Consider the following 12,565-nt stretch of genomic DNA (forward strand, 5'->3'; position numbering starts at 1 on the left):
TTGACCACGTCATATCAAAGATAATTAAAGGATAATTATCTGTCGGCGCAGTCTCCTTCGAGGGACTTCGGCCTATACAATCTGACCAACAATAACCTTTAACCCAGAGAGGCTCTATGACCAAAGTGGCATTGGGCAGCCGCAGCAGGACCGATTCGTTCAGAACGGGGGTTGTGGTGTTCTGACAGACAGGGCTTCCTCGGTATTGGCTGTAGCAGAAGACTGGGGGCGGGGACTCAGACAATGAATGCGGTGAGGCGGGCACATGTTTACAATGTTAGATTAGGAAGAGAGGAAAAATACTACCTAAAGGTCCACGGTAAGTTTTTATTTAAGGCAATGTCATTCAGAAGATGTTTCCATTTTGTAATAAAATGACTATGAATGGGTGTGTTAATTGCTAGAACATTGTGTAATGCTTGCTTAAACTTATCGTTTGGGAAGCTTGACAGGGCAGTTTTTCCACCTCTTTTTTTTTTGCTTGCGGAGGCACATAATGTTTTTTCTATGTGTGTATGTAATTATATAGGGTGTTTAGTGCCTCTATGAATCAATGCCGAAATATTATACAGCGAAAAGGTAACCACTGAACTTAAATGTTAACTTCTTTCTTCCTCCAACAGATTTCTGCTGGATTTTATCTGCCACAAGAATAAATTGATGTCCTTAATCTCAGGTACTTTTAAGAGCAATACAACGAAAATTGTTTGTGTAATCTCCCAATAAACAAAAGTAATTTTGTCTATGCATTCCTATAACCAATCTCACAGATACAGCCAGCAATCCATGAAGATGTTGTGGCCTGCAATAGAAGCATCAATCAGTCCTGAGAGATGATGGCAGCTAGCTCTCTACTCTAAGCCTCTCTTCATAAATCTTCATCCGTCTCAGGGATGACCAGCACTCCGCTCATGAAGTACTCCCCCAAAGACTCTGCCTTCATGGCCCCCCCAGCTGTATCCGGGGTACTGTTGACCTCCTCACCCACGCCTCCGGCCGTCTGGCCCCCCTTGGACTTTGCCCTGGGTGCCTTGGCATGTTGCGGGGCGTGCGTTTTCACCAACCCCTTGGAGGTGGTGAAGACCCGCCTGCAGCTCCAGGGAGAGCTGCAGGCGTGGGGCTCCTACCAGAGACACTACCGCGGGGCCCTCCAGGCTTTGTGGATGGTGGCGCGCACGGACGGGATCCGGGGCCTACAGAAGGGGCTGTCGGTGGGCCTGATGTACCAGGGCCTCATGAACGGCGTGAGGCTGGGATCCTACTCGTACTGCGAGGCCTCAGGGTTCACCAGCGTCCATGGAGGGAGTCTGCTCTCAGGGGCCGCGGCTGGTGCACTGGGGGCCTTTATCGCCTCTCCTGCCTATCTGGTGAGCATTTGGGAATTTCTCTTTTTATTTTTCCATAGATATGACGGACAGGATGTACAACCTTGTACCATGGCAGTCAAATGCAACACACACAAAAATATTTATTTTGTTCGAGTAATTCAAATGAAGTCATAACTAGCCATTGCTTGTTAGGACTTCATTCGTGACTTCAGAACAGATTATTTTTTTTGTAGATTTTGAATTTGGATTCAGTGATTTAGCAGACGCTTTTATCCACAGCGACTTTTGTATAAATTTCAATTTTGTGTTCAAACTTGTGTTTCCACCTAGAACCTTGTGGCTTGGAATCAAACTCCCCCTCATTGAACTGTTATGCCCCTTTATTTTTCCTATATGCCTTTTTAAGTCCCTGCTGTCCCCATTTTTTTTATATTGTTTTCTATTCATATTCTATTACTTTTAAAGTAATAAGTTTACAATAATTTAAATTAATTTAAATTAATTAAATTGATCAATGGAGGCAATATTTACAGCCGATTTTCTATTTACGATATCTGTAATATTTTATGTTGACACATTCTTTGCTACTGCTAGTGTTTTCCTTCCCCAACTGTCATTACATAAAAGTTTCTGTGTCACCTTTCTCAATGTTACGGAAACATGATGCGGGTCAAGGTGTCAAGGCGTATAAATAGATCCACACATGTAATTTTAAACAACCCTGCAACTTTTGGAGTATATTTATTCGACAGCAAGGAAAATATGTGTGCTGTGTTTATGCCAGAAGTAGGATCAACCAGGAATTTGAAATGTGTGTTTGTGTAAGGTGAGATGGAAACTATGGTTACATGACTGACTCATGTGGACACCTTCTATCCAACTTCCTTTAGGGACAGGGTGCAACATGAGATGAAATACAATCCTAAACTGTTAACTGTGTGTGGAGAGCACATTTGTATTTATTTACAAAGAAATGCCCTATCCAGTTACATAAGCCACCGAGTTGGCTGTTGCGTCAAACCTGCCAGCAGAGTCTGAACTTTGTCCAAATATTGCAGGAATAGAAGCAGGGTTTAGTACGCTGTGTAGTATGTAACCGGGAACGTAACAATACAATGAGACTTACACTAGGCTGAACCCATTAACAGTGTTTGTCTGCATTGTTTTTCATAAGGTGAAAACTCATTTGCAAGCACAGACTGTCCAAACCATTGCAGTGGGCCACCAGCATAATCATCAAGTAAGGCATCGATCATCTATCATCCATGAACATTACATCACCCCATAATCATTAATTGGTATCCGATCATTAATTGCTTCCCTAATATACTGCATCAAAGATGTATCTTTCCGAATGTACAAAGTACTTGTTTTAACTTTTTGTTTATTTCAGGGTGTATCCAGCGCCTTTGCAACTATTTATAGAAGGGAAGGTATCATTGGACTGTGGAGGGGAGTGAATGGGGCTGTACCAAGGGTCATGGTGGGTTCAGCTGCTCAACTCGCAACCTTCAGCTCTGCGAAAGAATGGGTGTCACATGCCCAGGTACGTGTGAGCCGACGGACCATCCAAGACGTGCAACAGGGGCAGCCACTGAGGGTGAAGGGGTGGGCAAAGTCTAACTGGCTGTTATCTCTCTCCTTTGCCCTCTCAGTGGTTTAGTCCCAACAGCTGGCTGATTGCTTTGACAGCCGCCATGATCAGTGGCGTCACCGTGACGATCACCATGACGCCCTTTGATGTCATCAGCACGCGGCTCTACAACCAACCAGTGGACGAGCTTCGTAGGGTGGGTTTGAGTGATGGCCAACGCCGCTGTTGTATTGCTATTGCAGGAGTCGCTGGTGTATTTGTGGATGATGGATTCTCTAATAGTGTCTAATCACGGGTCTGTCTGGTTTCTCCTTTCAGGGTCGGCACTACAGCGGCTTTACTGACTGTTTCCTGAAGGTGGTGAGGGCCGAGGGCCTGTTTGGCTTGTATAAAGGCATAGGGCCTGTTTTCCTTCGATTGGGCCCTCACACAACACTGAGCATGCTGTTCTGGGATATGATGAGGCACTCAACCTACCCGGTCGACCTATCCATGGGAAGAAGCTAACCCCATCAGGTTAGGGGGGAGGGCAGCGATCAAGGAGCTCCTTCAAGAACGAGAATAGAATTGACAAAACCTCACTTATGAAAATCTATGCCTTTTGCAATGACTTATGAAAACACCCCTGTTGGTTACTCCAGGACATTAAGTTGTTGTGTCCAATATGATATACCTCATAAAGTTGACGGGTTGGATGGCTTAGAAGTTTTTTAACTTTACACACTTTAACACTATAAAGGAGTTTGGGAAAACCAAAAAGCATATCCATTTCACTTAACCATCTCCGTGTTTTGTCTCAATGTTTGCTCACTCTGGGGCTTTCAGCTGTCCACGCCTAACACATTGAATGTATTACCTGTATGTATGGAGATGTCTGTTTTTAATGTAGTACTTTTTTGAAAACTGTCAACTGAAGTCTTTTAACTAAGCTAATAAAGGAAAATATTATTGAACAATTGCATTTCGTCGAATTTATTTTCATGTTAGAGTAGACCTAACTTTTTAAAACCGTTGTAATGGCCCATGGTATCTTTGAACGGAAAACCAAAGGAACAAAAATGTATATAGTATACTGTAGTTCTAAGACGGAAAAAACGAATGAATGGAGCATCTTTATTTGCCTAGTAATCACTGGAGAGGAGTGTCGTTCATCAGGAAATGAATAGGATAACAACCTATGTGTGTCTGACCTTTGGAATTTAAACATGGAAGCGGACGGAGATAGCATGTCAAATCTATTCCGAAGGATACATGTTGGACCTAGCGCAATTCACATACTCGTGTCTATTGTGTGACTTATGTCGTAAAGTACTGTGTGATCGCTTACCGCAAGGAAATGATGTTTTCACCTTTCTCCCTATTTGTGGGCGCTTTTGAATGGTTGCCTTTTCACTCAATTTCAATCGATTCTTTCATCCAAGGTAAGTTAGACCTGTTGTCAATCATAAAACGCGTTAACTATTTCAGTTCTAAGCTTTACAGTGGGATATTAACCTTGCATCCTGGGGGCTTTATTATCTGTGTAGGTGTGGTGGGCGCATGTGGAATCACAGTCCTCTGTAATGTGATGAGAGTGTACTTCTTCCTCCAAGCATGCAGGTCAGTGTGACATTTTAGTCCAATCGTTTTTTGGACTGACATTTTCCTCGAAACGACATCATGTGTCGGTTGATCATGATGTTTAATGCGTTTGTTCTCTGTGAAAAGTAATTCTGGCGGTGAACTACTAAAGCGTTGGTTCTCTCTGTGAATAGTGATTCTGATGGGGGAAAAGATAAGACACAGAAATCTTCTTCTGGAGGCAGACCTCTGCTGGAACAGTGGAGGACAGCGATACATTACTGGTGCCTGGCCGCCCTGCTGTCCCAGGTGGGCCCGCGTGTCTCCTCGCTGATAATCCTGGAGTTCTGTCTCCGGGCAGCGTCGGCAGGGATCACCGCAGGACAGGTGCGTTCTGACTTACATGGCAACGTGTGTTGAAAGTTAAGGCTTTGTTTACATACACTTAAGGAATATCAGAGTTCATCTGTAACATTTCACTTTGAAACACATATATTTTATTTATTTATAACATTTCAAAACTGCAACCCGCTCCACTCTGCGTGTCTCCAGGACAGCTCCAGCAGAGGACCCCAGCTGCTCTTGGTGCAGTGTCAGTTCTCCCTGGGCTGCTGCCTCACCGCCACTCTCGGCTTTCTCCAGCAGGGGGCAGTAAACAGCACTTTAGGCCTACTGCTGGCGGCAGGCCTCAGCTGGGCACTGGCAAGGATCTGCCAAAGTTTGTGGAAGCATGTTGAGAAACTGTACCCGCTGCACAGCAAAGAACGCTACTGTGGCAAATGCATTAGCCTCCTCACCTCTGGACACTCCATTCTAGCCTCTCTGCAGAGGGGCGTCATCCTGGCCTTCGCCGTAGCGTCTTTCGCCGCCATATCCACTGTGTATGACCACTTCCTGTCTCTAACGGGTGCTCTGAAGTTGTGGACACCTCTGACTCTATGCTATGCTATGCTGGTAGCATACATCCAAGGTGATGGTGAGCGTTATATTCATTGCCTGGTGTGTGTGTGTGTGTGTGTATGTGTGTGTGTGTGTTTTCATGTGTGTTAGCTTTTATGTGTGTGTGTGTGTGTGTGTGTGTGTGTGTGTGCGTGTGCGTGTGCGTGTGCGCGTGCGTGTGCTGGTGGGTTCTAATATACATTTGCCAGAGGTAGATACTTTTCTTTAATGCCCTTTTTCGTGCTCTTCTCCTCACTTTGGCCCTCTTTCAGAGGAACGCCAGCGGCACTCCGGACTCGAGGTTCTGCTGCGCTCGGTGGTCCTGCGCCTGGGATCCCTGACCGTGCTCATGATGACCGTGGGCCACTGGTCCGACATGCTCCAGGTCCTCATCGCGTTCCTCGGGGAAGCCGTGTGTCTGCTGTCCTCCCAGGACCTCATCGCGGCTCTGTTAAAGGTCTGCGTAGACCCCTACAGCCCTTTCTCTCTTACTGTCCCTGTCGAGGGGGCAGATCTCATTACAACAAAGGGGGAGGGGGACCACAGACATGGAAGCAAACACGGAGTATAGTGGGACATCAATAATAGCTCAAACCTATATCAAATGATCTGCTGTAACAGAGACGCAGCCATTAATAGGAGCTTGATATATATGTTCATGAATCACTTTCAGGCTATCACTTAACATATTTACAAGAGCAGGATACATAGCCTAGCATTAACAAAACCTTTTTAATTTGTTTATGAGGGAATTATTTAAAAAGTGGAGATGGCTGTATTCAATATATTATATTTTCGTACTATTCGTAAAATATTTCATTTATTTTTTGATCCGCGCCCAGGGTCCCTGTTCTCTGGATTCTGTGACAAAACATACAATCGCAATGAGTGTAATGTTTTTCTCATTGTTCTTGTTCCTTCAGGAGGAAGAAGACGACGACAAAGACATTCGTCCACGAAACTATAACTCCAGATCCACAAGCTCAGCAAAGGGCAGAGCACCCAAGATACCATCAGACGGCTCTTAGACACGCACCTAGCTTTTTGGAGATGGGCTGAGACGGATCTTGTCTACCTCACTGTTCAAACATTTTTTCTCACATGGAATGTGAACAAATAACACTTTTTGTATTATTATATTTAGCCTTTTGTTCTGGAGTGACTCACACTTATTTGTATTTCTCCCTGTTGTTTGGAGCAATGAGTAGCTTTACTAATACACATTACTTTTAAACAAAATCCCAATGCTTCTTACTCTTTCAGTTTCAGTCTTCCAGCAAATTGGAGTGCATGAGAACAAATGTGGCATATGGGTTGTCCCTACAACAGTGGTTTTCTTGACTCGAACCGAGAACTCATGAACTTTTACACACACGCGCAACGATTCTTTTGTTCAGTCTGACGGTTCATTTCACGCCCTTTCTTCTATTTTCCACAGTTTGACCTTGAGTTACAAATCCCCATTGTTATCCCCCTTTGGCCAAAAACGAATACATGTTGGTTTTTCGGCCGATGCTTGACGTACGTCGTGAAACGTGAAGACACTGCTCCTGCCTTCCTATTTCTCCGAGAGGCAGATGAAACCTGGAGTTATGGGGGGAAGGGCATGGAGAACTGTGGGGATTGTGTCATTATTAGGCATGCCCCCTCCTGCAGCCGTGACATCACTGCAGCATTCCATTCCCCTAGACCCTGGAACAACACAGAGCCCCGAACCTCCCCCTTCCCGCCACCGTCCCTTCCCTCTATCCTGTTTCCCCCCCTTCTCTGGTTAACCCTCTCTCCCCCGCGACCCCCTCGCCCACCCCCCTCTCCCCCATTCTTTACCATTTCTCCCTTTTAAAAGCAATTGATTTTTTTTAAAATATCGTTTAATCTATGTATTTATTGATTTGTGTTCGTTGCACATGGACTTCCAAGTGCCTCTCACACTGGATCCAAACTGTAGGAGAAGCTCTGAGAAGAAGTGGGTTCAAGTAAAAAAAAAAAAAGTAAAAACAATGCTGCAATAAAAAATATGTGCTAATCAGCAGAACTAAACCATTCAGTGCAGGACTTCAAACTCAATAAAGCAGATGTTTGGTTGCTCTCCCACTCGGCCACTGCCTGTTATTTTCCCTGCACATTTTGCTCTTACAACCACCATCTTCCCTTGCACAATACCACGATTCACTGCACTACAATGGCGCTGTCCATTTACAGTTTGAGCTCAAAGGTTTGTCCGGAGTTAGGATCCATAATATGATAAGGCTTTTTTTTGTGATGGCCCGCCTGTTGAATGTCCCTGTTGTATGGCAGAAGGACAAAACAACAGCGATGCATGTGATACTGATAAAGAGTCACGCTTGAGAACTAAGTGATGAATTGTGGTGGGAGGGGAAAAAAAGGAAAAGGAGAAATGCAGAATTGAAAGAGAAAAAAAAGCAATGAGGGAGGTAGAGAAAATAAGCCAGACAGAACAATAGAGTGAGAGAGGAACAGAAAAGAGAAGAGAAAAAAACGAGAGAGGTTTTGCTAGATTGTTGTTGTAAAAGGCAGGTACAGTCACATCCTGTTGGCTATAAAGACATAAATGTGTGTTGGTTTGTGTGCTTGTGGGTTCCTTAGTACTCATAAACGCTGCCTTCTCTGATATCTTTATTTGATTACGGTTTTGGACTACATAGCCATGATTTATTGCACAACAGCTTATTGCAGACTAGTATTTTTTTTCTTTAACAGGCTGTGTTTGCCTGCCTAAGATTCTCATACCGTTTTCATGTGTCATGCTTTTACTGCACTGTGCGAAAGATTAACTGTTCACCTTTTACGGCTGGAGAGAGGTATTGTCAGTCAGCCAGGGAGGGAGGAGGGGTCAGCAGAAGAGAGTTGGGGAGGGCGCTACAGAAGGAAAAGGAGTGGCTTTTTGTAGATAGCAGTCCTTTCCACCACAGTAATAGTACTCTGACGGCCTAGGAGGGAAAACACACAACCAAACCAGAAGTGTTTGGATACAGTGGGAAACGAAAGGAGAGGAAAATCTAACATCGGCTCACATTACTGGTATGTAATGGCATGTAACGGCTTAGACTCTGAGTGGATGAAACAGAATCCAGATGATTCAAACCCATGGTTATTGTATGGTTGTTAACCCATCTTTGCTTGAAGTTGAGAGCTCTCTTTCTCTCTTCCTGTTTGTTGTGTGTGTGTGTGTGTGTGTTTTAAACTTTGTATACTCCTTTACATGAGCTTACAGTTTTTATCTCTCCTATAGAGCTAACATTGGCCAAGTGTGTAAGCAGGCATATAACCTTGCCTCACACAAACCATGTATACCACCATGCCAGGCGAATGCCTTGCTGCAGTGACCCCTGCAGTTAAGGTTCACCCCCTTCACCGTCCATGTCAGACACTGCCCCGGAGCTACGTGTCTGTGTAGTACGACTCATTCAAAGGCCCTGAGGATTGTGTGTTCTTCTGCTCCACCCTTGCACACAGGACCATGGCGTCGGCAACCCAACCAAAGAGAATGGTGTCTTCTGTGTTCATCACCCTGGCTCCTCCGTACAGAGCCACGCTGACCAAGCCCCAGCACACTCTGCAGACCCACCGGGCCCCGGCCTGGGACCAGCAGCAGGCCGCCGTGCGCGTGGAGCCCCGCGGCGGTGACGGCTTCCGACCGGCCGGCCAAAGACACCGGAAAGACAGCAGCCCGTCTGAGCTTAGGCCCAGCGGGGGTACGGCGCCTGCAGCGACCAGCGGGTCGGACCCCACTGGTCCCACTGACCCACACGTTAGACCAGCAGGGCTGCACAAGGACAGCCTGCCGGAAGGTAACCGGGAACTTGGAGTGCTCGGGGGGGGGGGGGAACATATGTTTTGCTGTACGAGTAACGTGTGCAAGTTAATTATGTATAAATATTCTCAAACCCCAACAGAGCACGTTCCCGTATCCCCTCCTGCACTGCTGTCTCCAAAGCCCTCTGAAGATGATGATGTGTACCTCCCTGGGCTTGCATCTCACAAAGAGGGATTCTCCCCTCAGCCCTCAACACCCGCTCACCCACTAAGTCAGATAAGTCAGGTATGGCACACTCTCATTTGGCAGTGCGTCTCCGTTTATTTCTCTGTGTTCCTTATGTTAAGTTGATCGGCTGATTTACATTTCCCTTGAATTTTTTTTGGGGTGAATTATTATAGCTCACTGCTTTTTCCGAAGTCATAGTGGTCGTTTCATGTTGGGCAGTGACTGCATTGGATCATCTGCAAAAGGGATTACTGGAGAACCTACAAAAAAAACCTAGAAAAACAGCCGTCTTTCGAATTACATTCAGCACCAATATTTATTCTAGTCATGCGAGTTTTCTCGAAACAATGCATAGCAACAATACGTGCAAGCAAAACAATCCACCAGACCTTTTGACTACAATGTAGTGCTATAGAAGAAATGTTGGATACACACAGCCTTTCCTTCATAACAGGGGTTATATATTCAGCCCTCAATGTTTATGTATTTCAAATGGATTTTAATTTAATATTAATACAGATATTTGTTTACCAAAATGTAGAAAGACACTGCTTAGTTTATGTTTGGCCAGCTCTACATAACAGCACTGTAAGTCCATGGCTTTTAAGGTTAAAAGCTATTTTAATCAAAAATGTGTACAAAAAAAAGAAAGTACACAGCATTGTTGATTGAATAAGCTTGCAGGATGTCTCACTTTTCAGTATTTAGTACTTTGCAGTATTAGTGTTCCATCTTTGATTGTGAAATAATTAATGGGACGTGGCGATCCACAGCTCAATGTGTCAGTAACCAGTTACTCGTCATACATTTGTCATTAACCAGTCATTCATCATACATTCAAGCAACAGAAAAGGACCCCATCTAGTGGAGACGATTCAGGCCAACAGTCCTATCGGACCCCACCCATTGAGGTGGACGGCATTCTGGAGAGTAACGGTAACAATGCATTAAAACCTGTCGGGTCAATCCCTCTTCACAAGACACACATGTTTGGCTGTTGATCCTGTCTTGATTGTTTTTATGGTAATGCTCCTTCCAGAGCTGTGCGGATTCTGTAGGAAGACAGTGGCCCTCGCTGAACCTGCCATAGAGGCTTTAAACAGGACCTACCACGACAGTTGTTTCCAATGTAGACAGTGTCAGACCCCACTGGCAGGTAAACTGTACTACAACAAAGCTGGAATCCCACTGTGTGAGGAATGCTACCAGGTGAGGATCACTTACCACATTGTTTGGTTGGTTACACGTCAGTCAAGAAAATACCACCAAGACTTTATTGAAATGGATGTGGTTTTTAATCCCATTTTTATGCATCAGGCCAGTTTGGAGCTTTGCTGGGCGTGTGGTGACACAATCAAAGACCTTGTGATTCGTGCACTGGAGCGTACGTACCATCCTGCATGCTTCACATGTGCAACATGTTATCAGCAAATTGGAGAGCAAAGATTTGCTCAGGGAGAGGTTGGCGAAGTCTACTGCATACAGGACTACTACAGGTAACCGCCACAAGCACATTTCAGTACACACTAGTTGATTGTGTTTTCTGATACTGTATTCTACAGTAGGCCTATTGCATGAAATATGCGTTGGCCCATATTGAAAAAGGGAGGTAATTGGAAAGGCTTTAAATTACATTATAACTAATGAATTAAAAATAAACACCGATTATAAGACACCATATATAAAAAGGGATGTTGTGAGTGTGAAATATAACCATTTGTTGTGTTCTGGTCTGTAAAGAAAATACGCCCCCCAGTGTAATGCCTGTAAGCAGCTGATCATTCCCAAAGAAGACGGCACCGATAGCTACACTGTAGAATGCCAGGGCAACTCTTTCCATGAGGACTGCTACCGTTGTGAGGTAGGTAACACCTGGAAAGATGTTCTGCCATGTCTACGCTACAAGATGCCCTGTCTTGTACCCAAAAGACACTGGATATTGTTTTCTGAATTATCTTGAAATAAACAAAATCAATTATCATGTAGTTTTGTTATAATGCTCCTTATATAATGCACCTTATTTTGTTTTGGATTCTCCTTATATATATATAAGTAGAATCATTTGTTAATGGTCTTGTAGGTTATTGCCCCTACCTTGTGATTATATATTTATTTATTTGGGCTGTTTTCTGTAGATCTGTGCCATCCAGCTCTCTCCTGATCCGAATGAACATGGATGCCATCCCTTGGATGGGAGGATGCTTTGCAAAGACTGTCATCTGAGCCTGGTTTCTGCCTAGCAATAACATCAAATCATAAACAAGGAGTGACAAATAAGAAAGTAACCATAATGCTGGTTAAAAAAAGAAAAGGTGAATGACTTGTCTTGTACATTTTAAGACTGGAACTTGAAATGGAAACCTTTTGACCAAAATGAAATGATAATGGTTATATGACCAAAATGAATAATTTAGAATACAAAATATGTATGCTTTCATTAGGCCTATACTTTTTAATTTTGCACTGTTTATTTCATTACACAATGCACCAGATATATTTATTCAACAATTATGCAAAACACTATGGTAAAATGTACAGCATTGTTTTTATTGTATTTTTTTTACATTCTTACGAATATATCACAATCATGGTATTCTTTTGTATAAAAAAAAATAAACTAATATATATTTTCTGTATGCATGAGTTTATTTTCAAACTTTTATTGATCGTGGGTATTCAAACCAAATATAAGTGTATAGGCATAGCCGAGCAGAGCTGGTTCCAGAATGCAGAAGTCGCTTCTCTTTCTATTATAACTACCTATCTAACGTGAACTAACTATGCTAATGCTTACAACTTTGAACAGCCATTCGCGCTTCCTAGGTGACGTCCACCAGCTTATCCTTATGCAACTCAAATAAACATAGACTTCGTCAATTGATTAAAAAAAATAAGGCATACAGAGCGAAATAATCATTCACAAACATGAGCCGATAAGGTTGATCATATTTTGAACTTAAACTTAAATGATCATCTTGTCCAACCTAGGGTTGTTTTTTGTCGTATCTTAAATGGTTATAATTGTTTTATACATGACAACATTATGAAATGTATATTGTATGTGTATAAATTATCCCCTTCACGTGTGGTGGGATCCTTAATCATAATGATCTACATTACTGTACATTGTTCCTAGAA

At 43.6% G+C, this 12,565-nt stretch overlaps 3 protein-coding genes across 5 annotated transcripts; all 3 read left to right on the forward strand.

Annotated features, from left to right (window-relative positions):
* Positions 1-133: 133 nt before the first annotated feature.
* On the forward strand, positions 134-3,880 carry slc25a34 (solute carrier family 25 member 34). The gene is made up of 7 exons (XM_060070284.1): positions 134-319; positions 624-676; positions 771-1,367; positions 2,503-2,568; positions 2,722-2,874; positions 2,984-3,118; positions 3,241-3,880. The coding sequence occupies exons 3-7, from the start codon at positions 894-896 to the stop codon at positions 3,427-3,429; spliced, it is 1,017 nt and encodes a 338-aa protein (XP_059926267.1). The 5' UTR covers positions 134-319; positions 624-676; positions 771-893; the 3' UTR covers positions 3,430-3,880.
* A 213-nt stretch (positions 3,881-4,093) lies between these two features.
* LOC132471171 (transmembrane protein 82-like) lies at positions 4,094-7,515 on the forward strand. 2 transcript variants are annotated; one of them, XM_060070281.1, is made up of 6 exons: positions 4,094-4,343; positions 4,449-4,521; positions 4,677-4,869; positions 5,035-5,452; positions 5,694-5,878; positions 6,345-7,515. In XM_060070281.1, exons 1-6 carry the CDS (start codon positions 4,259-4,261, stop codon positions 6,447-6,449), a joined length of 1,059 nt encoding a protein of 352 aa, XP_059926264.1. In that variant the 5' UTR covers positions 4,094-4,258; the 3' UTR covers positions 6,450-7,515. The 2 variants fall into 2 exon arrangements, with proteins under 2 accessions (XP_059926264.1, XP_059926263.1); XM_060070280.1 differs by having other exon boundaries at positions 4,095-4,343; positions 5,035-5,458.
* A 788-nt stretch (positions 7,516-8,303) lies between these two features.
* fblim1 (filamin binding LIM protein 1) lies at positions 8,304-12,063 on the forward strand. 2 transcript variants are annotated; one of them, XM_060070274.1, is made up of 8 exons: positions 8,304-8,463; positions 8,899-9,233; positions 9,339-9,484; positions 10,270-10,363; positions 10,467-10,636; positions 10,745-10,923; positions 11,168-11,288; positions 11,563-12,063. In XM_060070274.1, exons 2-8 carry the CDS (start codon positions 8,903-8,905, stop codon positions 11,665-11,667), a joined length of 1,146 nt encoding a protein of 381 aa, XP_059926257.1. In that variant the 5' UTR covers positions 8,304-8,463; positions 8,899-8,902; the 3' UTR covers positions 11,668-12,063. The 2 variants fall into 2 exon arrangements, with proteins under 2 accessions (XP_059926257.1, XP_059926258.1); XM_060070275.1 differs by having other exon boundaries at positions 10,276-10,363.
* The last annotated feature ends 502 nt before the right edge of the window (positions 12,064-12,565 follow it).

The sequence above is a fragment of the Gadus macrocephalus genome, chromosome 13 (genome assembly GCF_031168955.1).
Source record: "Gadus macrocephalus chromosome 13, ASM3116895v1".
Taxonomy (NCBI): domain Eukaryota; kingdom Metazoa; phylum Chordata; class Actinopteri; order Gadiformes; family Gadidae; genus Gadus; species Gadus macrocephalus.

Coding starts and splice junctions, on each gene's coding strand:
- slc25a34 (XM_060070284.1), top strand. CDS start 894: ATGACCAGCACTCCGCTCATGAAGTACTCCCCCAAAGACTCTGCCTTC. Junction 2,569..2,721: donor GCCACCAGCATAATCATCAA/GTAAGGCATCGA, acceptor TGTTTATTTCAG/GGTGTATCCAGCGCCTTTGC. Junction 2,875..2,983: donor AATGGGTGTCACATGCCCAG/GTACGTGTGAGC, acceptor TTGCCCTCTCAG/TGGTTTAGTCCCAACAGCTG.
- LOC132471171 (XM_060070280.1), top strand. CDS start 4,259: ATGATGTTTTCACCTTTCTCCCTATTTGTGGGCGCTTTTGAATGGTTG. Junction 4,870..5,034: donor CAGGGATCACCGCAGGACAG/GTGCGTTCTGAC, acceptor GCGTGTCTCCAG/GACAGCTCCAGCAGAGGACC. Junction 5,459..5,693: donor AGCATACATCCAAGGTGATG/GTGAGCGTTATA, acceptor GCCCTCTTTCAG/AGGAACGCCAGCGGCACTCC.
- fblim1 (XM_060070274.1), top strand. CDS start 8,903: ATGGCGTCGGCAACCCAACCAAAGAGAATGGTGTCTTCTGTGTTCATC. Junction 9,234..9,338: donor CAAGGACAGCCTGCCGGAAG/GTAACCGGGAAC, acceptor AAACCCCAACAG/AGCACGTTCCCGTATCCCCT. Junction 9,485..10,269: donor CACTAAGTCAGATAAGTCAG/GTATGGCACACT, acceptor CATACATTCAAG/CAACAGAAAAGGACCCCATC.